This window comes from Mercurialis annua, linkage group LG4 (assembly GCF_937616625.2).
Source record: "Mercurialis annua linkage group LG4, ddMerAnnu1.2, whole genome shotgun sequence".
In the NCBI taxonomy this organism is placed as follows: Eukaryota; Viridiplantae; Streptophyta; class Magnoliopsida; order Malpighiales; family Euphorbiaceae; genus Mercurialis; species Mercurialis annua.
This window is the reverse complement of record NC_065573.1, coordinates 40,853,485-40,878,500: the sequence shown is the minus strand read 5'-3', so window position 1 is coordinate 40,878,500 and position 25,016 is coordinate 40,853,485. Positions and strand designations below refer to the sequence as shown.

General features: G+C 30.5%; 4 protein-coding genes and 1 long non-coding RNA gene across 8 annotated transcripts; 2 read left to right on the top strand and 3 right to left on the bottom strand.

Annotated features, from left to right (window-relative positions):
• Positions 1-580: 580 nt before the first annotated feature.
• LOC126677806 (26S proteasome non-ATPase regulatory subunit 8 homolog A) lies at positions 581-3,368 on the bottom strand. The gene is made up of 6 exons (XM_050372595.2): positions 3,187-3,368; positions 2,992-3,070; positions 2,676-2,778; positions 1,951-2,214; positions 1,290-1,401; positions 581-864 (listed from the first exon to the last, which is right to left on the bottom strand). The coding sequence occupies exons 1-6, from the start codon at positions 3,289-3,291 to the stop codon at positions 724-726; spliced, it is 804 nt and encodes a 267-aa protein (XP_050228552.1). The 5' UTR covers positions 3,292-3,368; the 3' UTR covers positions 581-723.
• Positions 3,369-3,564: 196 nt separating this feature from the next.
• LOC126677807 (30S ribosomal protein S6 alpha, chloroplastic) lies at positions 3,565-5,560 on the top strand. The gene is made up of 2 exons (XM_050372596.2): positions 3,565-3,959; positions 5,131-5,560. Exons 1-2 carry the CDS (start codon positions 3,600-3,602, stop codon positions 5,368-5,370), a joined length of 600 nt encoding a protein of 199 aa, XP_050228553.1. The 5' UTR covers positions 3,565-3,599; the 3' UTR covers positions 5,371-5,560.
• Positions 5,561-10,576: 5,016 nt separating this feature from the next.
• Positions 10,577-12,834, top strand: LOC126677033 (probable E3 ubiquitin-protein ligase RHA4A). 2 transcript variants are annotated; one of them, XM_050371462.2, is made up of 3 exons: positions 10,577-10,995; positions 11,097-11,173; positions 12,208-12,834. In XM_050371462.2, the coding sequence occupies exons 1-3, from the start codon at positions 10,771-10,773 to the stop codon at positions 12,560-12,562; spliced, it is 657 nt and encodes a 218-aa protein (XP_050227419.1). In that variant the 5' UTR covers positions 10,577-10,770; the 3' UTR covers positions 12,563-12,834. The 2 variants fall into 2 exon arrangements, with proteins under 2 accessions (XP_050227419.1, XP_050227418.1); XM_050371461.1 differs by having other exon boundaries at positions 10,578-10,995; positions 11,088-11,173.
• Positions 12,835-12,858: 24 nt separating this feature from the next.
• Positions 12,859-24,961, bottom strand: LOC126677032 (cellulose synthase-like protein G3). 3 transcript variants are annotated; one of them, XM_050371459.2, is made up of 6 exons: positions 24,229-24,960; positions 17,001-17,150; positions 16,572-16,697; positions 15,346-15,789; positions 13,938-14,285; positions 12,859-13,524 (listed from the first exon to the last, which is right to left on the bottom strand). In XM_050371459.2, the coding sequence occupies exons 1-6, from the start codon at positions 24,850-24,852 to the stop codon at positions 12,976-12,978; spliced, it is 2,241 nt and encodes a 746-aa protein (XP_050227416.1). In that variant the 5' UTR covers positions 24,853-24,960; the 3' UTR covers positions 12,859-12,975. The 3 variants fall into 3 exon arrangements, with proteins under 3 accessions (XP_050227416.1, XP_055961553.1, XP_050227417.1); XM_056105578.1 differs by lacking the exon at positions 17,001-17,150 and having other exon boundaries at positions 24,229-24,961; XM_050371460.2 differs by lacking the exon at positions 16,572-16,697.
• Positions 20,671-22,898, bottom strand: LOC126677034 (uncharacterized). Its single transcript, XR_007640471.2, has 3 exons — positions 22,276-22,898; positions 21,930-22,138; positions 20,671-21,784 (listed from the first exon to the last, which is right to left on the bottom strand). It is a non-coding gene; the product is annotated as an uncharacterized LOC126677034 (long non-coding RNA).
• Positions 24,962-25,016: the final 55 nt, after the last annotated feature.

The following is a 25,016-nucleotide window of genomic DNA, read 5'->3' as shown; positions in this document are numbered from 1 at the left end:
TTTAGCTAAATTTATTTTGAAAATTATAAAATATTTTTGATTTAATTCGAACTAAATACACAACAGCCACAACAGTTTTCGAGTTTGGATATTATTTTAGAAAGGTCAGTAGGTGTTGTTATTTAATAAAATGACATAGTATAGTAGTTGAGGTCTCTATTATTTGAGGGTTGTTGATATTCTATTTCTTGCTTTCGTAACTGTTTGTTGCTTTTCATATATATAGCATTGTTGAAGGGCCAAATTTAAAAAAGTGATGACTATTATTTTGATTTAAGTCTGTTATGGCTTATATGATTAGCTTGTAAAACTTGCACTTTGGGGAAAACCTAAATTTAGTAAGACTTTTTTTGCCCTATCAAACAAGGAATTGCTCAAGTGAGTACAACATTTGTCGCAATCAATTTAAAGCAATAGTGTCGGATTTTCTCATTTTTTGGGTGCATCACCTCCTTAGCGTGGTTTTAAGAATCAAATCAGACCAGCCGGTTTAACCGATTTGATAGAAAATTAGTGGTCAGTTCAATTAATTCTTTTATGAATTGAAAATTCAGTTCAGCCTTTTTAAATCAAAGAACAATTGAAGCAATAAAACAACGTAACCAAATTTTGTGACTGGAGCAGCCAAAAATTACAATACAAAATGATAAACATGTTCTTATCCTCAAGGGGAACAATTCTCAGTTGAAGGTTTGTGTTCAGGGTAGCTCTAATTGTCACTATCTACACAATTCGCTCCAACTCTCTAGCGTAACTCAGAGTCTGGTTGATGAGTTGCAACGACGGTATTTCCTTGCAAGGAGCAGAGTCTTTCGCCTTCTGGAAAACCACTACACCATTCTTTATCTCCCACTCAGGATGCTCCTGCATCACACAATTCAACATTGTCATATTTATGTACTTGGTAATAGGGTTGTGCAAAGAAAATAAAAACCAAGAAAGTTTGATTCGGTTTGGTTTTTTAGTTGGAAAATAGTCGGTTTGGTCTTTTTATTATAAATATTTAAAAACTTTAGTTTTGTTTGGGGACCTTTCCTCCTAGGGCACATTTCCTCCTATCTCATATGCTGGAGTAACTCTCCCTAGCTATGACCACTGCAAACTAACTTGCACATGTCAAAGGCTTGCACAAGCCTTGTTATTTGCTACATGATTGAAAAAGGGAACAAGGCATTTCAAAAAATCGGTTCAAAAATGGTACCAAAATACAATGTGAGATAATTACTTCAATGTGAAATGCTCAATAGGCGTTGAAATTGACAAATATATGATGTGATAGATTTCTGTACCTCCTTGATGTATTGCAAAGTTTCATTATCAGAGGGGAAGAGCAACATTTGGCGGGCATCATTTAATGAAAGATAGTCATACGCCTTCTCACTGCATCCAGATATTTCATCCCTGCGAATTACGACATAAAGATAAACTAGTAAAATTATTGTAATGTACAAGGATGAAAGTAAGGATTTCAACAGTCGGCATTAGAATAAAGTCAAAATGAAGGATTCCCACATTATAACTACTAAGCTCATAATTACAAGACCCTTAACTTACCAATATAAGGTGCCATATACCAAAGTTCAATGCCTCAATCATATATAAAGTAAAACTAATGCAACCAAAGAATCCTAAACTGGCAAAAAGCATTTAGCAATGAATCTATCCATGGAAAACAGATTGGAGTTTTGCAGAATAGGGCACCAAATGAATCTATATTAACCAAACTGGTGACTGCAACTAAACCGTGAATGATCAATCTGTCATTCCTACAACCAATATAACTAATAAACTCAAAAACTCATGACAGGCGGTGATCTTATGTTTACATACATAAAGGAAAATACACTTCAAGCAGAGAAAATGTGTGTTGCTGCGGACAGACCCATCGATGCTACTTTAACATCTACAATCAGTAATGCTGCAGTCTCAAATAAAATGAAGCAAAATTACCTTACTGTCTTTGCCAAAAGGTCCATGAAATAGTCATAGCCCTTGTACGGCACAGTTTGTTTTGCACTCAGCACACGGTTGTAAGCACCTTCCATGAAGGATTGCTCCAACTCCACAGCATGCTTGATGCAAGGATTTTCCAAGGCAGCAGGTGACAACAGTTCCAGCTCTGTATGGAATTCAGCAATTCTATTCTGCACTAGGAGTCTAAGGAGGTTGAGACCTAAGATCATGTACTCTTGGGAGGATTGTGGAAGACGATTACTGCTCCAACAAATAAAAAAAGAAAGAGTCGTTAACGTCGCCATCTTATCATAATAACATAAACTAAAACTTGACTATAAGTCTGTATCAAGCAATCTGTTTCATGAGTGTCGTTTGACATAAATTCACAACTTCGCACTCAGATATCATTTACACAAATGGCATCACTAACTTAAATAAGCAAATGCCAATCCCCTCCAATTCATCTAAACTCAAGACAATTATAAAAGGCTTGTACACCTTAAAAACTACTGTATGTTTACACATCTATAAAATCACAGCTCCATAAAGATTAATCTATTGAAAATCTCCTGTAATTGTTAGCTTTGTAGCATTATTTACTATTGCAGAAAAACATATACAAAGAACAAGTTACTATCGTATCCTATCACGTTTTAATGCTTCAAAGACTGGTAAATCACACATACATCATAAAACTAAACTGCAGCCTTAACACTTACCCGGCATCTGTGTAATACGGTTTCAACTGGAAGAAATCTCTTTCAAAAGCTTCCTGATCCCCAATCTTGACGCTGAGAAGAACAGCATGTTCATATATATCCCCTGAAAGTTACTTAAAGTGAGAAATAAAACTAGCACATAAAAAAATACAAAACACGCCAATCCCGTACATAAAACCTACAAAGGTATTAATTAATCTTCAGCAAACAGATTCCTAAACTATTAAATTTTCAAAAGCACCATAATAATAATCATCTTATCTATAATAATTGATCACATAATAGTTTAACAAAGCTTTTTACATTAAATCATTACTTGCTAATGTGAGTTCATGAATGGCATTAGGTGTTTGCTCAAACAACGGAGGCAAGCTATTAAATTCAGTCAGCATCACCTGCAAACAACAACAAACACAAAATCCTAATCAAACACCTATAAATATTCAAAATCAAGCTGAATTACAAAATATTAGGGTTTATGTGAATTCAATTAGTTGACGAATGAATTAACCTTGAGTGAAGAGAGGAGTTTGCTGCAATCATCAACATCTTCTCTTATACAAGCCGCTTTGAATCTCTCGAAAAATTGCGATGCTTCTGTTAGCTTCGGATCCATCTCTCTGCGTCTCTGTAAAATTCTGCTGTGTTCTTGATTCGTTTTCTTGAGCTCGACAATCTCTGGCTTTTTTTTCAAGAAAAGAATTTACTCTAGGGCTTCATTCGTCTCTCTTTCCGGCCCAAAACAAGCCCAATTTGTCAGGTTCAGTAATATATTGAGTCCATATGAAGCCCAATATTTATAATGGGCCGATTTGTAGGCCCATAAGCTGTATGCTATTGTGCGCTGGAGTGGGCAAAAAGCACCTCCTTATCTATTATCCAATTTTAAAGCCAGTGTGATTGAGAAAAAACAGTGTCTGCAGAATGGCATCAATGTCGTCGACTTCTACACTAATAAATTCATCCCCGTTTCGCCCCAAATCTTTCTCCAAATTCCCATCCGTATCCCTACCTCGTGCCTTTAAACCTTTTCGAAAGAGCCATGGTGTTGTTGGTCTGAGTGTAAAGGCTCAAGCGTTGGACTTCTCGGGTTCGTTTTATGAGGGTTCTGGGTTCGGGTCGGATGATGACCCGTCGTCGCTAGGTGGGTCGGGTATGACAGCTGTGGAGGAAAAGGAGATGCCTGAGTGTCCGCCTGGGCTTCGACAGTACGAGACAATGGCGGTTTTGAGACCTGATATGTCTGAAGATGAACGCCTTGCTCTTACCCAGAAATACGAGGAGGTAATGGTTTTTTTTTCCTCTGTTTAAATTTTTAAATAATTTTGAAATGTATGTGAGTTAAGCTAAAAGTATGTGTTGAATCATTGAATTAAGGGTTAGCTTTATTTATGGCAATTGGCATGTAATGTCGTTCATTACTTTAGAACATGAGATGTACATTATAGAAATTATGATACAGAAAATGGCAACACTATAATTTCTTATATAAAATAGGTTATAAATATAAAGTTTCGGAGTTTCACGGAGATGAAATCCAAAACGCTGAAACTACTCTGATTAGGTTCCGTTCAACATAGTGTAGAAATGTGGTGAAAATCCGGATGTGATGTACTAAAGTGAGCAGCATTATCGTTCACTCGTACAGCCAACTAAACCTCGGGATTCTGTTTTCGACTTTGTGGAATTACTTCTTGATCTGGGTATATGGCAGGTTTAAGACATTTAGATGCCTTTCTTCCAAGCTAACAATTAAGACAAATAAATGAGTAGTAATATGATAATCCAAAATTGCATCAACTTAGAAGCTTTTGGCCTTGCCCAGTAAGCCAAGTATTTGTTGGCGATTTTCTCAACTTTGTTATTGTAGTCATTGCTACTCTACTTTAGAGAGTGTCAGGCTAAATGTCAGTTAGTCCGAGTTAATATTTTGTTCCCGCTTGTTTCTATGTAACATTGGTTATGTATGTGCCATAATGAATCTTTGATAGTTGGTCTCAGATCAAGTTTTGTGGTGCTTTTGTTAAGATGTTAAAACCAATTTAAACCCGGATATCTCAGAAGCATCCAAGGATATAAACTTTTAAGAAGAGGGGTTTAATATATAGCTGTTTTAAAACATTTATGGATATGATTCCCAATTGTGCTTTTGTTAAGATGTTAACTCCAATTTTAACCTGGATATCTCAGAAGCATCCAAGGATAGGAACTTTTCAGTGGAGAGGTTTAGTATATAACTGAATAAGATCATTTTTGAAGACGGTTTCCAATATGACTAAGATAAATGCCGCCGTGTTCCCTTAGTTTTTTTGCGGAATCTATCTATTGCTAGTAATTTCTTGTTATACTTTCTGATGTAGTTGGTACCTAAGTAGCACAATCTGAAATGAAACAAATATAATTCTGCCCTGCGTGTGTCTTGTTTTAGCCTCCGCTAATGATGGTCATTTTGCAGTTGCTTGTTGCTGGAGGTGGCATGTATGTGGAGGTGTTCAACAGAGGTGTCATTCCTTTAGCCTACAGCATCAAGAAGAGAAACAAAGCAGGAGAAACTAATACGTACTTGGACGGTATCTATCTTCTCTTTAGCTACTTCACCAAACCTGAGTCCATTGATGTACTTGAAGGAACATTGAAGACAGACGATGAAATTATCCGATCATCCAGTTTCAAAATTAGAAAGAGGAAGTTTTAGAAATGATTTCTTTCTGTCTTTTGCGTAGCACCCTGAGGAAGATGGTTAGAATTTCTGTATGTTTTTGAATCTTTTTGAAATTTAATTTGTTTTTCCTTGTAACATAATGAGACCAGCAACCTGTTCCACAAGTACAAGAACCGGGATGGCTTTTGCTCATTTTTATATTCCATTAACAATTGAGCTACTATACGTTAGTATTTAACCTGTATAAAATTGTCAATGAAAGCCTCCAAGTCCATGTATTTGCTAGTTTACTGAGCTTAGATGACTCCTGCTTGAATCTTTTTTGTTTGAAATGAAAATGTTGACCACAAAACAGTTTACAACTATATTTCCTTTCATCAGGCTTAATAAACAGAAAAAGTTTCAGAGCTGAACAATCCTTCTGATAATTGCATGAGGTTGAATGTTATTGCATTTTTTCTGGCTTTTAGACCAGCTCAGCATAATAATTTTATTGAGTTCAATGATTCCGAATTCTCAATAAATTTTCACCAAAGTTTCGTTAGCAAAAATGCTTTAGAGAAACGAAGTTTTGTTCACACATATTATTAGATGATTACTACTTTTGAGTGTAATTTTTTTTCTTTTACAGAAACAAAGTTTTTGTCAACAAAAATGCTTTATAGTTATAAAACTAAAATCTAGATATTTTCTAAATATGAATTTAAATAAAAATACGGCGATGGGAGAGAAGAAAAAGCTCAAGTAGTGTCGGTGAAAATTCAACTGAGACAATGCAATTATTGTGCCATTATTCGTGCAATAAACCAATCAAGATTGATGAAATTTTAAGTGAATCCTCGTGTGAATGTTGATAAGCTTCATGGTTGGTGATCCTTCTTGGAGAGCATTAACCTTAACCAAAACTCGTTTAAATTGAAGTTGATTGTAAAGTAGCAAATCAAATCAAAACAAATTCAGATAGGATTTTTCAGTCATCATCTAATAATATGTGTGAACCCACTTTTTCATTCCCAAGAGATTCTATTCACTGTTTCCTCCAATACAACTCAGTGGAAGAGCACTCATTTTTGTACAATCTCAAAAGAGTGATTTTTTTGTATAATTTATTTTTAAAAAATAATAACGAATCTGGAATAGTGGTGAAATTTTAGATATTAAAAATCTTATCTTATAAAATTTCCACTATGTGTGAGAGATAGAGTTGCATTCATAATCCACCAAGAATAGTGAGATTTTTCTCTCGATTGTAAAGTGAAAAAGGCAATACCCACATCAAACTGTATCCTACAAAAGAGGACAAGTTGCAATATGTAATAACATAAATTATAGTATGTCCTATTCATTAAAATAATGTAAAGTGTTTAAGAAAAGTGAATTATATGTCCTATTCTTTAAAAAAAATGTAAAGTGTTTAAAAAAAGTAAATACAGGTCTTAGATCATGTAAACCAAGATATTTATTAAGCCTGACATAATCAAGTTGTAGAAAGGAGGGAAAAAAAATTCGAATTGTAACCAAACTAAAATAATTTGGCAGGTCGATTAATCAGTTAATCGAATGTCATTAACATTAACTTTGGTGTTAATTGCTCACTGTATACAAATCCGTGGGACAACTTGATGTATAAGTCTTATAGAAAATTACAAGTACAATATATATATATAATTCGGCCGGTTCAGATAATTCGAAATTTTAGACTGAATCGACTAATATTAACCAAAATTTTCTGAAGTTTTCACGTGACTAAATCAAATTAATTGAAAACCAAACAAAATGAAAGTTTCTATTTAATTTTAATTTGATCGGTTAATTCAATTATTCTTAAATACTAAACACATAACATTGTTTTTTTTTTCAAAAACACATAACATTGTTGCCCTTCCAATTTTGAACTTTTGATATATCCTGATATCCTTTGCCAGGTTTTATTATTAATTTCGCTCACGGTACACGAATTAAATTCACTATGCAGAATTATAATTTTTTTTATTTTTATTAATGGTGTGACGCGACATATTTGCTAAGCAGCTGAAATAAGCTCTCCGGATGTTCAACAATAAATTTAATTTAAAACATGCTTTAGTGTGGTATCCATTATGCAATGGAAGAGTATTCTCAGCTGATTATTTAATATGCTTAATTCTGATGTTTATGTAATGATAGAAACTAAAAATAAAATCACCTTCAAATAATGTAACACATGGAGAAAGATCTTCCATTCATTTCAGATAGGAACAAATTCTTAATTCATTTTTATTTTATCAGAAGTATGTTTATGTATACATTCAAAAAAAGTACATTTATGTATACTAGTTTCGCATTACGTGCTATGCACGTGACTCGTAACGTAACTCGTCAATGAATATATTAATAAATTTATTATAATTATATCAATTTTTTATTTATAATTAATATTAAATTAGTTAAGAATTTTTATAAAAGTAAATATAATATATTCGGTTATTAAATTTTTTTCATACTGAATTTATTCTTCTTTTGGTTTTATAATAATAATAATTAAATAATTAACTTAATTTAATTAATAATATCTTTAAAAATAATAAGATAGAAATTTAAATAATAATATATTGACCAGATAGAGTATTTTAATTTTGTAGTGCAATCAAACTAAAAGATAGGTATTCCTACTAATTTGGAGACAATTTAGTTATTTTTTGCATACTAAAAACTAAATTGGAGATAATTTATCTACCTATTTTAATTAATTAGAACTTTGATTACAATAATGATTAATTAAATAACTAATTAGTTAATGACTATAAAACCTTTATTTAATAATAAACTGAAAAGGATGATTCAGTAAATTTGCCTGTCCCCCCCATCCGTGCTTTTATATATAGTATAGATATAGCTAAAAGGGCTTTATCTAATTAAATATAATATTCATTTGCTCATCATCGGACCTTTCTTTTCCTCAAAATTAGCCATTAAAAGATTTTAATTTTGGTTTAATGGTGTTAAAAAGCTGCTATTATTTTAATAAATTTATCTAAGAAGTTTAAAATTTGCGAATCTATCATAATTTGACAATTTTATCAATTTTTTCAATCAATCTTTTTTACCTCAGTATAATATCTATATGTTAATTTGAACTTTAAATTTTCTTTTTTTTATTTCAACCACTGAAAGATTATAGAAACAAAAATTGATGTTGTTTTTGATTTTTTTTTTGTAAATTAGAGTTAAATTTTGTAATTGCAAAATGAATTTTGCTAATTGAGGAGTTAGTATAGAAATTTAACTGAAAATTGGAACAACTAAATTAAGTGGAAAAAAATGTTTAAAATTACAACGAAATTATTAAATTAATATAGTTGCAAATTTTGAAAAATTTGAATAAGTTTATAAAAAATTGAAAGAAATTATTTTTTGGTACCATTAATTTAATATCGTGATAGTTGTAAATATTTTGAGTTTGAGTCTCCACATGACTATATTATGAGCGGATTCCCTTTATAGACCTTGTATGAAAAAAAAATAGTTAAATGATAGCTTGATAATCTTGAGCCATGATGGCTTGGAGACTCATAAATAAAAATAAAGTTAAATACATTCTAAATTTTTTATACTATTAATTTTTATTTTACTTGATTTTTAATATTTGCATTTAAATTACCCCTTAACAATTTCAGCTATAGATACATGGTCATTTGAGCCACAAAATCCTGTCGTTTCATGTCAATCCAAATGATAAATTTTTTTTTTTGAAATTTCGTTCACAAAAGAACCACGTGTATATAAAATAAATAATTAAATAACTATTTAAATATAAAATATTTATTAGAAATTAAGTGAAATAAAAATTAATAGTACATAAACTTCACGATGAATTTAGCCTTAAAACTAATTAAAGGTTAGGTTAGGCTGGCATCTAACACTAACAAATAACAATACCATATCATGTCCGGTGGAAGGCATACACACCTAATTATACAAAAGTGGATTAATAGTCTCTGTTATGTTAATCTTTCCAATTTTAAATAATATGAATGATGTAACCTATAATGCAGTAATAAGTAGATTGCTTGAAATTGAGACTTAAATCCCTGACCCCTATGTTTGTGTTTCTGATGGTTGCTAGGCTAATGACTTGCCAACGTACCAATTGAATGTAATTTCCTTCTCTTTCAATCTTTCTTTATCAACACTACTTCTAAAATCATTTTCAATTATTCGTAGACCGAAATAAAATTATAACGGCGCGTACATATATGTTGCTTAATTAAATAAATTCCCTAAATTCAATTGAGGTCAAATGGATCTATTTTTTCTCAAAATTATGTCAATTGGATCCAATCGAGAGAAATTGGTAAAAAATTAATTAATTTGGTCTAAAAACTATTAATTAATTTGGTCTAAAAACTATTAATTAATTGATCTTGATACATAAGTTTTTGTAGAAATACTTGTCGCATTTCTATTGACATACTAAGAAGTAAAATGAATTTTGAGTTGGATGGTCTTGTACTTTTAATGACACACTAAGAAATGAAATGAACATTTTTACTGAATTGACCAATCATTTTTACCTTGAGTATATTAATGGAGTTCTAGGACAGGCAATTTAAAGAGTTGCTAATGATAATGTTGTTCATGCCTGAAGAATGAAGATAAATTGATCTCTAGTGCTTATTTTGAGGACCCATGTCTTAGTGGAGAAACATGGGCCTGTCCCATCATTGCATAAAGAAAGAATATATAAGGTAATTTACATTCAAAGTCCCTCAACTTTCCATTCCTTTTATGTTAAGTCTTTTTCTTTCAATTTCAAAATGTAAAACCCTAACTTTTAGATGGTATAAAAATTGTTCTCTATAAATAAATCTTATCTATATGGAGTTGATATGACATATGAAGTCATGAATATAAAAAGGTACTCATCGGCAATATTGAATTTAAACAAACTCCTTTTATATATATTTTTGGTGCGATGTTGATATTTTTTCTGTATTTATAACTTCTATTTATCAAACAGTAGTAGGTGTTCTAGTCAGTATTTTTTAATGAAAAGGCTTTAAAATGAATGGTAATGATAATTTGGTTATATCATTTAAAAGTTAGAGACTCGACGGTTATAATTTGAAATAAAAAGATTTAGAAAGTTTGATGGAAAAGAAATAAAAATCCAGGTACTACGATTGAAAATTAACCGTATATAGCATTGGTCTAATTTGATAAATCTCTAGTGCTCTATATTTTAGACAAAAGTGTCCTTTTCTTATTCCAAATCTATATATCAATCCTTCTTAACTACCTCTCTAGCTACCCTCTCTCTTTCACTACACCTAAAATTGAAACATAAACATATAAATTGCACATATAACATTCAATTGTACATCTCACACATGTTTCTCAATTCTAAGTCTAAACTAGACATTGGTGTTCATACATAATCTCTTGTAATAAAACATGGCAAATCCTCCAACTTCATCTCCTACTACACATCTTTATCCTCAAGCACTTCAACTTAAACTCTATCAAGCTTTCATTTTTTCAATTCCTATTTTGTTTTCTATAATTCTTTTCCTCTTGTTTTACTTGTTCTATCTCAAGAGAAGAGCTACTTCACTCTCTTCTCCTTCTAACCTTCTTCCTACTCTCCCATCCAATCAAATTGCGCCACGTCTGCCCTCTGTATGTCATTTGACCCTAAAATATATTTATATTATGCATATCATGCAAATGAAATATTCATTAAACTATTTTCTGATTCGTTTTGTTTTAAGGTTTGTCAGATTGGTTTGAAGCAAGAAATCAAAGACAAGCTTCCAATTGTATTGTGTGATGAAGAATTAAGAACAAGAGAATCACAGTGAGTTTTTTTTAATCAATATTAATAGTCTTATGTTGCATGAGAACTTCTCCAGTCTTATATTTCAGTGTTTTTCTTTCATCTTCGGAAGTTTCTAAGAAACTCCAATTTATTATTATAAAAAAAATATTTTGGAACTTTTTGTTTCGGTGATTTTTATTTTAGTATTTTTATTTTCGTGCTATTTTTTGGTAATTGATATGCATAAAAAGATAATATAAACATTTGTTATAAATGATTGTGGTGGCATTGCTATTTAGTGCTATCTATTATTTATATTGCACACTGTCAAGAAGATAGTGTTAATCTTGATAAGGCCACATCATTTACACATGTGGACCCTTGAAAATGACTCATACAATAAAGTTCATGTAAGTTGTATCCATGATCAATTTGTTTCTTAATTAAGATGGATTAAAGAAAAATGTTTCTATAAATCATGGCATTTAGAATCTCTAATAATATCTACTAATTCGGTTCAAAACTGGAATTTTTATAATGTCAAACTGACGAAATTTGCCAGTTCGGTTTGATTATTCAGCTTGGTTCGGTTTTTGCAAAACTCCAACTCTAAACTATGTTCTTCCTTTAAGTACTTTTACTATACATTTGGCTAAAAGAAGTTGAATTTCTTACAGTATATATGCTGTTTGCTCTGTTGCCTTTTCTCAAGATTCTTCGGAATTGAATTTAAGGCAATAAATAGTGCCTTATGACATTCGCATTTTTCGGTCCATTTATATATTTGAGGTTCTTTTAACTTTTTGTGTCAAATTCTGCTGTTTTATTTTTGAGATATCCGCATTACAGAACACTAGAGATTCTATTTAAGTGATGAATAAACAAAGTTTGTTATCCAAGAAAAGTTCTAAAGAATCAAATTCCAAAGCTGCTTCAAAAAGGCCTTTGAATTCATTCTGTAAATTACAACCATGGATTTTTAGAATCAAATGAAAGATAATTTAAAATACTAACAAATTATGCTTATTCGCTGAAAATAAAATATTTATGAATTTATTTGTTTTGTTTGGTAGATGTTGTGTATGCTTGGGAGAATTTGAGATAAAAGAAGAACTGGTACAAATACCAAACTGCAAACATGTGTTTCACATTGAATGCATAAATCATTGGCTGCATTCGAACACAACATGTCCTCTATGTAGATCTTTTGTTAAAATCCCCACCTCAAAACTTGATCATCAATCATCAGACCAAGATCATCATGATCATGAACAACAACAAGAGGTTGATAATAACCCAATTACAGACCAGCAGCAACATGTCTTAAATATTCAAGAATCTTCAGTCAACTCTGTTTCTGCTGCTGACGAAAATGTTTCTTCTGCTGCAAGTCAAGATTCTGTTGCTTTACATATTCAAATACAGTAACATACAGATGACAAATTTTGGTTTATTTTTGAAAATTGTAATAAAGTATTAGGAAAACCCCCCTAGATATATGGATACATTAATCAACCCTTTAGTATTCTTTTTGCTGCAGTAATTGTAAAATTTACATGGAAGCAGTTTTGGTTGAGATAGAGATCAGTTGGTGTGAGATAGAATGTAGCATTGTATCACAATTCTTAAGTACTATGTTCAATGAATTCTAAAATGTTCTGTAAAAGTTTGGGCATATATAGTCCATTTTTCAGATTCTACACCCTAATTTTTTTAACATTAAATAGACTAAATTTGATTCATATAAGTAATATGAGGACCGACACAAAATTGTATTCATTATTTGCAACAATTGACAACATAACCATAAAAAAGATGTATATTCAACAAACAAAAACTTACTAGAAAATGAAAGAAACTACTAAACAAAGAGCCAAAGTTAGAAATGCTGCAGTAATAGTAATCCTAACCGGCATTTTTCCTTGATCATTTCTTAACACCATAGCTTCATAGATTGGCCAACTCATCACCGTACCATATCCTGCAATGAACATTTGAATAGCTAATCCATCATAATTTGTCCCATTGATAAAAACTTGTGTTAGTCCCCAAACGAACGATACTAAGTTGATCATCGCCGCCATTGATAATGTCACGAACATCGGTAATGGAACTCCGAAATCGAACAAACCTTGCTCGTATCTTTTAGTTTGCTCATCATCTACTACTTTGCTTGTCACATTAAAACCTAGTGCTGTGATGCCTAAGGATTTCAAAAAGAATTCAATAGATCCAAATAATAAACATGTAATGCCTCTTATTGCCCATATTCTTAGATCGTTCCACCACATTTGGAATGTTCCTTCTCCGGCCGTGATAAAGTCTAGAAGATCCTGCCCGTATGCTCCGAGGAAAAGAAATGGATACAAGCCAAACCATGGTTCAGAAACCTGCCATGAAAAAAAAATCAATCAAAATTGTAATTTAATTTTTTTAGCTATTTTGAAAGATTCTTACATAAATCTTGTCCATTATTCATGAGTTCAAACCAATTCGATGTTAGAAAATGAAAAGTTAGTGAAAGTTGATAAAAATTTATAACATTTAATTAGATAGATCTATGAATAAAATATGAACTAGGTCTAAGCAAAAAAAAATCAATTTCATATAAGACGTTAAGCTGAATGATATAGTGACTTAATGTCTAAAGTAATGATGACATCATAAAGAGAGAACAATTATTTTCATACATAATTTTATTTGGTAGAATAAAATAAAATTAATATAATCAATTAAATAGACATTTTTTTCTATTAGGTCAAATATATTCAAGTCTTGATAAGATAAAATAAAATTGATTTACGTTTGGAAGTATAGAAGCTCCATTGAGGATCGCGAGTTGGGGAAGAAATGCATAAATGGTGATCGGAAAAGCCCAAATGGCCCAAAGTGCATACTGTGAATAAATGAGGGTCATGAGCGGGTTCAAATATTTGATGCCATAAATTATTGGGCTGTATTTTGAGAATCCAATTTCAAGAACACCTACGGCCCAACGCTTTTGTTGCGTTAACAAATCAGTGAAGCTCATTGGTGCAGTTCCCAAAAACGCTGCTCTTTTTGGGTTGCAAAATATGGAGCTCCACCCATCACAATGTAGCCGATAACCTGTAAACAGGTCTTCAACCAATGACCCATATCTAAACCCAACCTGCACATTATCACATGGGATGTCAAGTTCTGAACTCGACTCGAACCGGCCGAAAACTGTGGGGATCTGGTTTCGGTACGATTTTCATTTTACCGACAATAACTAAACTAAATAACAAAAATATTCAAAATATTAGTGAAATATATAAAAATACTAAGTAGGGTCATTTATTACACTAACATTTAAATTTTAAAAAAAATTATATTTTATACATTTTCAATCAAAACACGTCACATCAGAGTATATCAGAAAATGCATCAAAAAACACATTAGCACGATAATGCATCAATACTAATGCCTCAAATGTATTAAAGATACATCTTAAATATATATTTAATACATTTATGATATATTTTAATCATAGCTATCAGAATCATTAAGTAAAAGTTATGCGTATTTTATATGTTTATAGAAGATATTTCTAACATGTTTTAATTATTATTTTTCGCATATATCTATTAAAATATATAACGTGTATCTAAAATATTTCTGTAGCATATATAAAATCAAGATACATGTGTTAAATTTTCTAAAAATATATAAAATTATGTATTGAGGAAGTATATATCATACATTATATATCAAAGTTTGTATAGATTGATTTTTTTCGGAAATCAAAGATTGTATACATTATGTACGATGATGTATTTATTAAAAACATCTTAAACGCATCTCATACACACCTCGCAAATTAAATAATAATTACACGAGAATGCGCTTGAGCTATTTTTGATATCTATTTGAGATATATCGTATATGTGTAAATTTTTTATCTGAGCTGTATATTTAACCATATATTTTTTATTTTAATTTTAAAAATGACTTTTTCGAACCTTGAAAAATAGAACCCTTGGATTATTGGAATGTGGCCAAGTCTATATAACAAAGCCAAGTGAACTTGCGACTTTCTCAAAATGGATTTAAAAATATTTAAAATCGGTTTGAGTTAGCTATCAAATTGATTAAATCCAAATTTTAAAATACTCAATTTGACGTATTTATGAATCTATCGAACTTTGAATACTGAATTGGTCATTATTTGAGTTATATGATAACTAACCTTAGATCCCCATGAAGTGTGGTTCTCATAATTGCAACCGGCCACATTATGAGCCAATGCCAAGACTTCTTGTGACCCTATAGGCTTGTCTACGGCATAAACTGATGTCAACTCATCAACTTCAGGCAACGCGAAATTCGACGGTCCACCCGAAAAAGCTTTTCGAGAAAAGAAGCATCCGGTTCCGACATAATTGGGACCTTTTATCCCATCTAAACCCATGGCTTGAATTAAAAACAGGCGCTTGAATTGAACAGCATAAATATCATTTTTGTTGATCCCTTCAAAATGTTGAGGAAATTGTATGTATGCATATTTATTTCGTATTTCAGGATCCCAATAGTAACATAGAACCCTAAAAAGAGTTTGTGGATCGTTAGAACGCATGTCGCAGTCTAAAGTCAGCACTATGGGTGCATTGCTCATAACTGCCGATACTCTTACCTAAAATAGAACATATAAGTAATGTTGAATATTAATATGCAAAATAAATTTTATGTTCTTAATTTATGATGGATTTAATAAATATATTATGAATATAAAAATTTATCGGCTTGATCCATGAATTTTGAATTATATTAAAAAAAATTCAAATTTAAAAGATGAAGAGTCTAATTGATAAAAATAGATTATTTTGAGCTTTTTTATGATAATTTTTTTCAAATTTAATTAAAATAATTCTTAAATGTTATGATAAAAGCATACATTATTTGAATATGCAGTTTTCAAATTATGGTGGACTAAAATAAATAAAAAAAACTAAAATATATTTTATTTTATCAATTATACCCATTTTATATATCGTCTAATTTGAATATAATTGATGTAATTATACTATTATTAAAACAAACTGGTATATTTTTCTTTTCATGATGTATGTGTTACTATTATAATTTTGGATGTACTAATTCATATTATTAAGAAATAAAGGTCATTTATATCCTTAAAATTTGACTTCAAAATCAAGTAAGTTTTCAACATCCGAAGATGTTCAAATATGCTCTCGAAGTCTTAAAAAATGAACGACCAGACCCTCTGATTTTGACAACTAAGCGCCCAACATTTCATTTATGCGTCAAAATTGAAGTCTGATTGTTCATTTTTTAAAACGTTAGGCGTATAACTGTACTTTTCCAACACTAAAAGTTTATTTGACCCTGAAGTCAAATTTTAGGAGTATAATTGACTCTTCTCCTAATGATTAATAATTTAATAGGATAGCTTACCAGGACGTTGAGGGCGCCTGCCTTGAAGTGATGATGAGAATTCTTACTTTTTTGTCTAGAAACATAAATAAGATTAGGCATGAAATGTCCACTTACGTCCTTGCTCCTCTTACTTTCTAACAAAATCTACACGTTCATCAATAAATTAGCAAGTGTTGGTGACAAAGAAAGAACGCCACACCTAAAACCAATTGTTAAATTTGAGAACATCTTGAAAGTAAAAACAATTTTTTAAATTTTCTTTAAATAGCTAGTAATGGCACAAAAATATTCGCGGCGTAAGAAGCCAAATACTCTCAAGTTCTAATGAACATAAGTGGTTAAATTCATTTAAAAGTTATATATATTTTTTAAAAATGTGGATGGCATGAATCAATCTAAAATTAAAATATGCAATTGTATAATATGGAAGTTGGAATTAATAAAAACCTGAATAATAGTAGGATGATCTTGACGAGTGAATTTATGGGTCCACTGGTTCAAAGCCTGACGTTCAATGCCACAATTGATGTACTCATCTCCAACTTCCCCTCTCTCCACAACATGTTCTACTCTCATTTTCATGCTTTCATATAGTATCTGTAGAATAATTTGACTATTCATTTTTATGCTATAATTATTAAAAACAAATTGTCAAAATTTCTAAAAATAATAATTTTATAATTATATCTATGAGTAAATGACAAAAAAATATAATTTAATCTGTCAATTTTATAATTTAAGATAATTATATTTAAAAAATAAATATAAAAATATAGAGTTACATTAATTAAAGTAAGATAATTACTTAGTACATATTTAGAAGAAAAAATCAATTAATTTTGTTATGATAAATATGTATAAATTTTTATAAAATTATGTAGATAAAATTAATACTAGACTAGTTTATCATAAAAATTAGTTAAAATACTTAAAATTATCTATTTTTATTTATTAAATTCTTCATCTTTATTATAATTATTTATGTCATTTTATTCATGACTATAACTAAATAAAATTATTGTACCAAAGTTTCATAAACCGACTTTTTATGAGACAATAATATATAAATATGAACTGGTTCGCCTTCTCCATTGGTAAAGACATAGATCTATTCGTCTTCTCCAATAAAAAAGACGAACAACTGGATTCGTCTTCTTTAAATTGAACCCATATCTGAGTTTATCTTGTAGAAGACGAATGGCGGTGAATGGTGGCCAGAGTGACAATCAAAGTGTGGAAAGCTGGCAGCGGGAGAGCATGATGGCGCTGTTAACAATTTTTGGAGTGTATTTTGTTTTGGGATAAAATCCGGTTTAATTAAATTATTTAGAAAATATTAATAATAACATATAAAAAATTTATAATAATAAAATTAATTAATTTTGTTTGAAGTTTGAGTTTGGTTATCACGAGTTTGGTTGGATGAGGGAGCGTTTCCATATCAGCAATTTGCTAACTTGACATTGACGCGGCAGATAAACTAGCAAAAATCTGGTTTGATTCAAAAAATTGCTACAAAAGATAACGAATATGATAAAATGGATTAATTTTGCCGATTTTCAAAGTTTTGACTATAGCTGACAAACGTGATAAATGTTTGGTATTTTATTGAACATAACTCTAAAAATTATTTTATTATGAAAATTAATGATTTAATGACGTTAATTTTTTTTTATTTTGTTAGTTTTAAAAAGTAAATAAAGTGAAAAAAAATCAAAAAAGTAAGAAAAAAATTAAATGTAAAAAAAGTAAAATAAAATAAATTAAAATTATTAAGCTATCAAATTTTATAAAAAAATAAATTTTATTAATACTTATGTCAAAAATAAATTTTATTAATACTTATGTCAAAAATAAATTTGACGACTGAATTAAAATCTAATTTTTTGGTTAACTCCCTTTGTTTTAGTTACCTAATATAAAAAATAAATGAAGTAATTAAAATATTATCGGCAATGAAAATGAATAAAGATAATCTTTAATTTTCAAATAAGAAGGATGAAACTATAGCTTATCTTATATACGGAGAGCATAAAAATTGTTCTTGATATTTTATAAAATTGAGGGAAATATATTTATATTTTTTTGGGAGAAAATATATTTACATTAAAAAATGATAGTTTTCGAAAAAGAGGGGTCAAAACTGTAATTTGGCCAGCCGGCATGTGGTATTAGAATACAACTAGGTCGATGCCCGCGCGTTGCGCGGATGAAATTAAATAAATTTAACTTTTTTTAAATAATTTTAACTTTATTGTTAATAACATTAATATTATATAAATTGAATATTCGAGATAATATAAATTTGATAGAATTAAGTATGTTGAACATAATAAGAAATATCTTTAGGCAATATTTAAAAAATAATATCTATAACCATAAACTTTACAAATAATCCACTGATGATAGTCTTAATGATGAATAAAGATATAAAAAAACTAACTCTCTTATAATTAAGCACATCAATGATGAAATAATATTAAAATAAAATTACAAAATAGAATTTTACATGACTTAATAACGTCTAAATATTGATAAATGAATTTTTTTAGCAAAAATAGACCTACTCTAAATATTAGCAGAGATTAGCGGGAGTTAGTTATTAGTGTTAGAGAATTTTTAATCAGGCAACACGACCCGAGAGAATTGGGGGTCGAATCCCCAATCTCATACACTATCATAAGAGCAAGTGTGACATAAGAATTCATATAGCTAGAAAAAAAAAATTAATATAATAATTTTTAAAACTTTAAGTTTAAACTCTTATTTGTTAAATCGAAAAATAACTTTTAAACTATATTATATTTGTAATTTGTAATCATGAATAATATAATACAGATTTCAACAATAAATAGATACTCTTTAATTTTTATAACTAATTTCTTTTATAAACTTTAATTTTAATTAAATCAACTTAATTTCAAACACTATATATATTTTATAACTTATAAATAATAATAATCTTACATTTTTTTAAATAACAGAATTTATTAATATCAATAACATATTAATACAATATAATAAAATTGAGAGCAAATTACTTAAAGGTCCCTGAAGTATACCATAATTAACAGTTTGGTCCTCCTTATTTCAAAAGTCTACTTAATGGTCCCTCAGTTTTAATTCCGTTAACTGTGAGATCCTTCTGTTAATTTGAGGGACCAAATCGTTTAACGGATTAAAACTCGGGGACTAAATCATTTAAAAGTGAGGGACCAAATCGTTTAATAAAATTAAAAGTGAGGAACCTAATCGTTCACAAAATTAAAGGTGGGGGATCAAATCGTTTGAAAGTAAGTGTCGAAATTAACGGAGGGACCTAACAATTAACAGAATTAAAACTGAGGGACAATTAAGTAGACTTTTGAAACAAGGGGAACCAAACTGTTAATTATGGTATACCTCAGGAACCTTAGCGTAATTTGCTCTAAAATTGATTGCTTAACTTTTAAAGAAATCTTGCCGGGAGGAGTGAGCCCTCTCCTTGCAAAAACCGTTCATAAAACCACGGTAAACCAACAAATTTGTTTTTTTTCCTTGCCTACATTCCTTCATAGAGCTCCGAAGCATTTTAAGTATTGTTCCTTATGGTAGTGCCTATTAATCAAAATATAAAAGACTCACAAATAGAAATCGTAGCAAATACACATAAAAAATGTGTTACATTATTAGTGGAAACAAAACATAGGTCGATGGTATGTGTTGGATCTTCTACTAAAAGAAATAAAGCTTATGTTAAACAGGGTAACATCAGAAAGTGAACAAACTGATAAAAAAAAATCATACATAGAAGAGAAACACTGTATACTCTTTAAAACATTTGAAACAATTTGTTCATATAGAGAAAGAGTTGAGTCAATGAGATTCAAGAGGCATTTTAAAATATTTAATATCTACAAATTAAAATCTAGGAGCTTAACAACATAAAAGATGAACTAAAGCTTAATTATATTGTACATATTGGCATTCCAATTTATGACTGAATTTTGATATATTGGATTCTCATATTAAAATAGATTAACTAAATCAATTCATTTAGCCTATAATATAATAGTGTTCTAAAAAAACGCTGTAATATAATAGTGTAATTTTATTAAAACTGAGGTAGAAATAATAGTAAATTGAATTAGATATCGACCTGTGTTGAACCACATAACGCAAATCTGCAATCGTATATCTCTTTATTTGTCTCTTGTATCTAGTAATATTAAATTAATGTCTATTGCAGTCAAGAGAAGGAAGTAACATAGCAGATAATTGGGATGAGAGGCGCACACAATTGAAGAAGTGAAGGCCATGTTACAACACAGGAAAGCAGTTGCAATGAAGCAAGAAAAGACGCCATCTCATGCTTTTTCTCAACAGGTTCGATCCTTTCTTGCACATGTTTCCTCTGTTTTTCTTATTAGCTGATTGGTTCTATTTTTGCTATTCTAAAGATTTGGAGGACTGGTAGGAGTCCATCAACAGGCAATGTGGATGAGCTGCAAGAAAAACCGCAGCGGCTTGACCGGTGGAATATGGCTACAAGAGCAAGAGCTTCAACTGATTAAATAGATCCCATTAAAACCTTAGAAATAGACACTTCTCAGCCTTACTCCTATTTAACACCACCTAATTTTAGAAGAACAAAACAAAATCATCATCATCATCATTAACAGCAACACTACCAGCAGCAGCACCAGCCAAATTCTCCAATACATAGAGCCCATCATTCTCTCATTACACCATCTCCGTCCAAAACCAGGCCTGTACTCTAAGTGCGGTCAGCAAGCGCGCGCTGCATAAGAGAAGATAAAATCTACAATCCATCTCAAACACCAAGCCTAAGGTCCACATACCACTACACTGGCAATCTGCATCAAAACGCTAGTGATAGCGGTAATAGCAATACCTGGAATGCTACATTTCCTAATTACATGGCTGGAACAGAGTCTGCTAAAGCTAGATCAAGATCTCAAAGTGCACCAAGACAAAGGCCATCAATCTTAGGCGGTGGTTGAGGTGATTTATTAAAGATAACACAGTGGTTGCTGCCATTACCATAACTTTTTAGCTTCCTCTTTAAGTAATTCTATAGATTGTTGAAACTAATGTAGAAAAAAAAAATTGAAGGGAGCTTCCCTTTTTTGGATATATCCTTTTGTTTTCTTTTCCAAACATTTATTTGAAGCTGTAACCATTATTTTGTTGTGCGCCCATCTTAATATTGACTTCAATGAGTCATAAATCTGCAAGATTAAAGATGAAAGAGCAAGTATACATTATACAATAAGTATTCTTTAATGATAGGTGTGAGACCTTTCAGTATTTGAACAAATCTACACCATACTATAATTTTAGAAACCAGAATAAAAAAAACAGTAATTTAAGTACCTTAGGATCAATAATCCTCAATAAGCAACATAGTGTTGTTTGTCATCGTCTGAAACCATAAAATTACAACACCAAAAACAACACTAAGTTAGTAAGAAGTGAAAGAAATAGAAACGATGTTACCGAACAAATGCAGTGGTAAGTGGACACCACTTTCTATCTAGAGCAAAACCTCTTCACTCTCTCCTTATTCACCGCTCTTCAGTAATCTGAAATTGTCATTTAATCCAAAAGAAAAATTATAATTCAATGAGGCATTTCAACAAACAATTGGTGATCAATCATTTTTACATTGCAATTTTCAATCATACAAATAAATTGCAAAAAAAGAGAGAAACGGAGTGACCTTAGGGGAGAACCTTCACCATATCTTTATCCCACAATCCGTTTCTTCTTCTTCTTCTTCTTCTTTCAGTAGATTAGAGAAAGGTACAGTGCAAAAATAGTGATTTCTGAAGTATAAGCTGAAGAATAGATATAGAAAGAGGCCCTATTTCTTCTTCTCTATCTTCTACAAAAAAAACAGGGAAAGGGACCATTCTGCTGCTGGTGCAATATAAATAGAAGATCTATTTGTTGTAGAAGAGTATTTTGGTTTAGAGAAACGTTTTGAAAATTTAAAATTTGTCATTTAAGAGTTCCTAAAGTGTTTTAGAATTTTAGAAGTCCACATGTTAGCATAACGCGTAACGGCTGCGCACGATTTCCAGTCTGGTAACGCTTTAGTTTTGACAGAATTAATAGGTATGAAAAGTCCACATGTAAGAACTATAGAGTGCCACTTGTCACAACTATGTTACAAGTTTTTGAGAGTTCAGAATTATAATATAGTATAGATGTTGCTGTCAGGATGTTAGTTCCAAAACAAAACATTTGGCATCAATAATTTGGCATCTACGCCATCAATGAGGCAAGAACAGCCAAATGTTTCTATCACAAATTTATGGACTACTATATTTTGTAATACATCAATTTTTTCCGTACTTTTTAAAACTTAATAATTTTAGCTTAAATTTTAGACACAATGACTCAAAAAAAACACCACTTTTTTTTAATTTCTTTTCAATTATTATGATCTTATAAAATTGTCAAGTTTGTCCAAATTACCGCATTTCTTTCATTTGTACCAATTTTGTGAATTGGACTATTTTTCACTCGAAAAAAATTCAAAAAAAAAAAAAATTTCTTGTGAATTACTTATTTGAACTCCTTCTCAATTAAAAATGCAAAATGGATTATTTATTTAAAATTTTCTGAGTAAAAAAGCTAATTTAATACTTGTAGTATAATTGAAAGTGAAAGATTGGATAAAACTGATAATTTTAAAAGGTACAAATATAATTAAAACAGTTTAATCACCAAAAAAAAACCCCATCTTTTAGCCCCTTTTCAAATGCATCCTGACGTTGTAATTTTGTCAGTCGCACCCTAATTCTCACCTTTGGTTTTCAAATCCACCCTCAAGTACTAAATTGATCTTTTTTTCATTTGAAAAAAGTTAAAATAAGTCATCTATTTTTAACTTTTTATGTGGAAAAGAGTTCAAACGAGTACTTTATAAGGGTTTTTATGAGTTTTTCCGAGTGAAAAAAAGTCTAATTTGATTTTAAGGGTGGAATTGAAACTTAAAGGTGCGAATTAGGGTGCAACTGACAAAATTGCAACGTCAGGATGCAACCGAAAAGGGGCTAAAAGGTGAGGGTTTTTTTTGGTGATTAAGCCTAATTAAAAAGATACTAAAATATGAGAGTATTTTAAGGCGTTTTGCCTAAATTTTAAACATTCACAACGATTTTAGCCAATTTACTTCAATAAATTTAATAGTAATGTGCATAATTTCATGTGATCTATTTGATGTTTAAGAATTATATCAACGTGAAATTCATTATCCCTTTCCAAACTTTTATAATTTTAAATTAAATTTTAATTTTTTAATCTTAGCCTAACTAAAGCAAATTGGCCAAAACTATTGTAAATATTTTAAAATAGAATAAAATTTCAAAATTTCAAAACTCTAATTAAAATTATAAAGAGTGAAAAGCGTTTGAATTTGATTTATAAGGTCTTTAATCTGTAGGAAATGCATTTACTTATACCTCTCCATTAGATTTGTGACAAATAGTATTTTTTGTTTTGAAGAAGAAATATAGTATTTTCTTTACTAAATATCTCATATCGTAATAAATTACTCATTCCATTAATTATTATGTTACTAATCTTATACGGAGTAATCGAGTTTAATTAATATAGTCGAAGCAGATAAATTACTACTGAGGTGAAAGAAGGTTATAATATTTACCTTAATCTTCTCAATCTGGTGTGTTGCAGAAGAAGAAGAATCAATAGGATAATTTGATTCAAAATATGCTTCAGGGCTTCTCTCCATAACGTTATTCTCCCTGCAGAACGGTAGCCAGTGGGCGGCAAACTTAGCAGCCTCCGTGAAAGCAAAAAGAGTGAGTGCAGAGCCACCGTCATCCGATACATAAACCGAAATCTTCTCCGCCGGATAATCATAAGCCATAACCGATAAAGCTGTGTTCACCACACTCATCGGTGGTTCTTTGGTGTGATCCGCAGTGCAAATAAACACATCTAGAGCTGGATAATCGCTTCTTTCGATCACCGAATTTAGATTCTCAGGAAATTCTTTGCGTTTGATTGGATTTAGACGCGAAGCTTGAGCAGTAGCCCACATGAAAGCGAGAACAAGATCGGAGGAAATCAAGAGGAGGGTTATGCAGATAGAAGCAAAGGTTGTGGCGTAGTAGAGTGTTTGTGCATGGTGGTAAAAGAATGCGAGAAGAGCAAATAAATACGCTGCGGCGAAGATGCGGTTGAAAGGTATATTAGGTAGAGGTTCAGCTGTGTTCAGCGACGGAACATTGGTGGTTTGACTTTGAGTGATGTTGCTGCCTTCCATGTTTCTGGTGGGTTATGGCGCTGCTCAATCACCACAAGTTGCTTATTTATGCTACTTTCAATTAGTGGAAATAATATTTGTATAATCAAAATTATACTCTCTCGCTCCAAAATGATTTTTTTTTTCTTTTTGTATTTTTCCAAATTATTCGTTTTAAGTAACAA

Excerpts from the sequence above, each read along its gene's own strand:
- LOC126677807 (XM_050372596.2), top strand. The coding sequence starts at position 3,600 with ATGGCATCAATGTCGTCGACTTCTACACTAATAAATTCATCCCCGTTT. Across the intron at positions 3,960-5,130 it reads TTACCCAGAAATACGAGGAG|TTGCTTGTTGCTGGAGGTGG; the intron begins GTAATGGTTTTT and ends GTCATTTTGCAG.
- LOC126677806 (XM_050372595.2), bottom strand. The coding sequence starts at position 3,291 with ATGGATCCGAAGCTAACAGAAGCATCGCAATTTTTCGAGAGATTCAAA. Across the intron at positions 2,779-2,991 it reads TCATGAACTCACATTAGCAA|GGGATATATATGAACATGCT; the intron begins GTAATGATTTAA and ends AGTAACTTTCAG. Across the intron at positions 1,402-1,950 it reads CTTTTGGCAAAGACAGTAAG|GGATGAAATATCTGGATGCA; the intron begins GTAATTTTGCTT and ends CGTAATTCGCAG.
- LOC126677032 (XM_050371459.2), bottom strand. The coding sequence starts at position 24,852 with ATGGAAGGCAGCAACATCACTCAAAGTCAAACCACCAATGTTCCGTCG. Across the intron at positions 17,151-24,228 it reads ACCAGATTGAGAAGATTAAG|ATACTATATGAAAGCATGAA; the intron begins GTAAATATTATA and ends ATTATTCTACAG. Across the intron at positions 16,698-17,000 it reads ATCATCCTACTATTATTCAG|ATTTTGTTAGAAAGTAAGAG; the intron begins GTTTTTATTAAT and ends ATGAACGTGTAG.
- LOC126677033 (XM_050371461.1), top strand. The coding sequence starts at position 10,771 with ATGGCAAATCCTCCAACTTCATCTCCTACTACACATCTTTATCCTCAA. Across the intron at positions 10,996-11,087 it reads TTGCGCCACGTCTGCCCTCT|GTTTGTCAGATTGGTTTGAA; the intron begins GTATGTCATTTG and ends TTTTGTTTTAAG. Across the intron at positions 11,174-12,207 it reads TTAAGAACAAGAGAATCACA|ATGTTGTGTATGCTTGGGAG; the intron begins GTGAGTTTTTTT and ends TTTGTTTGGTAG.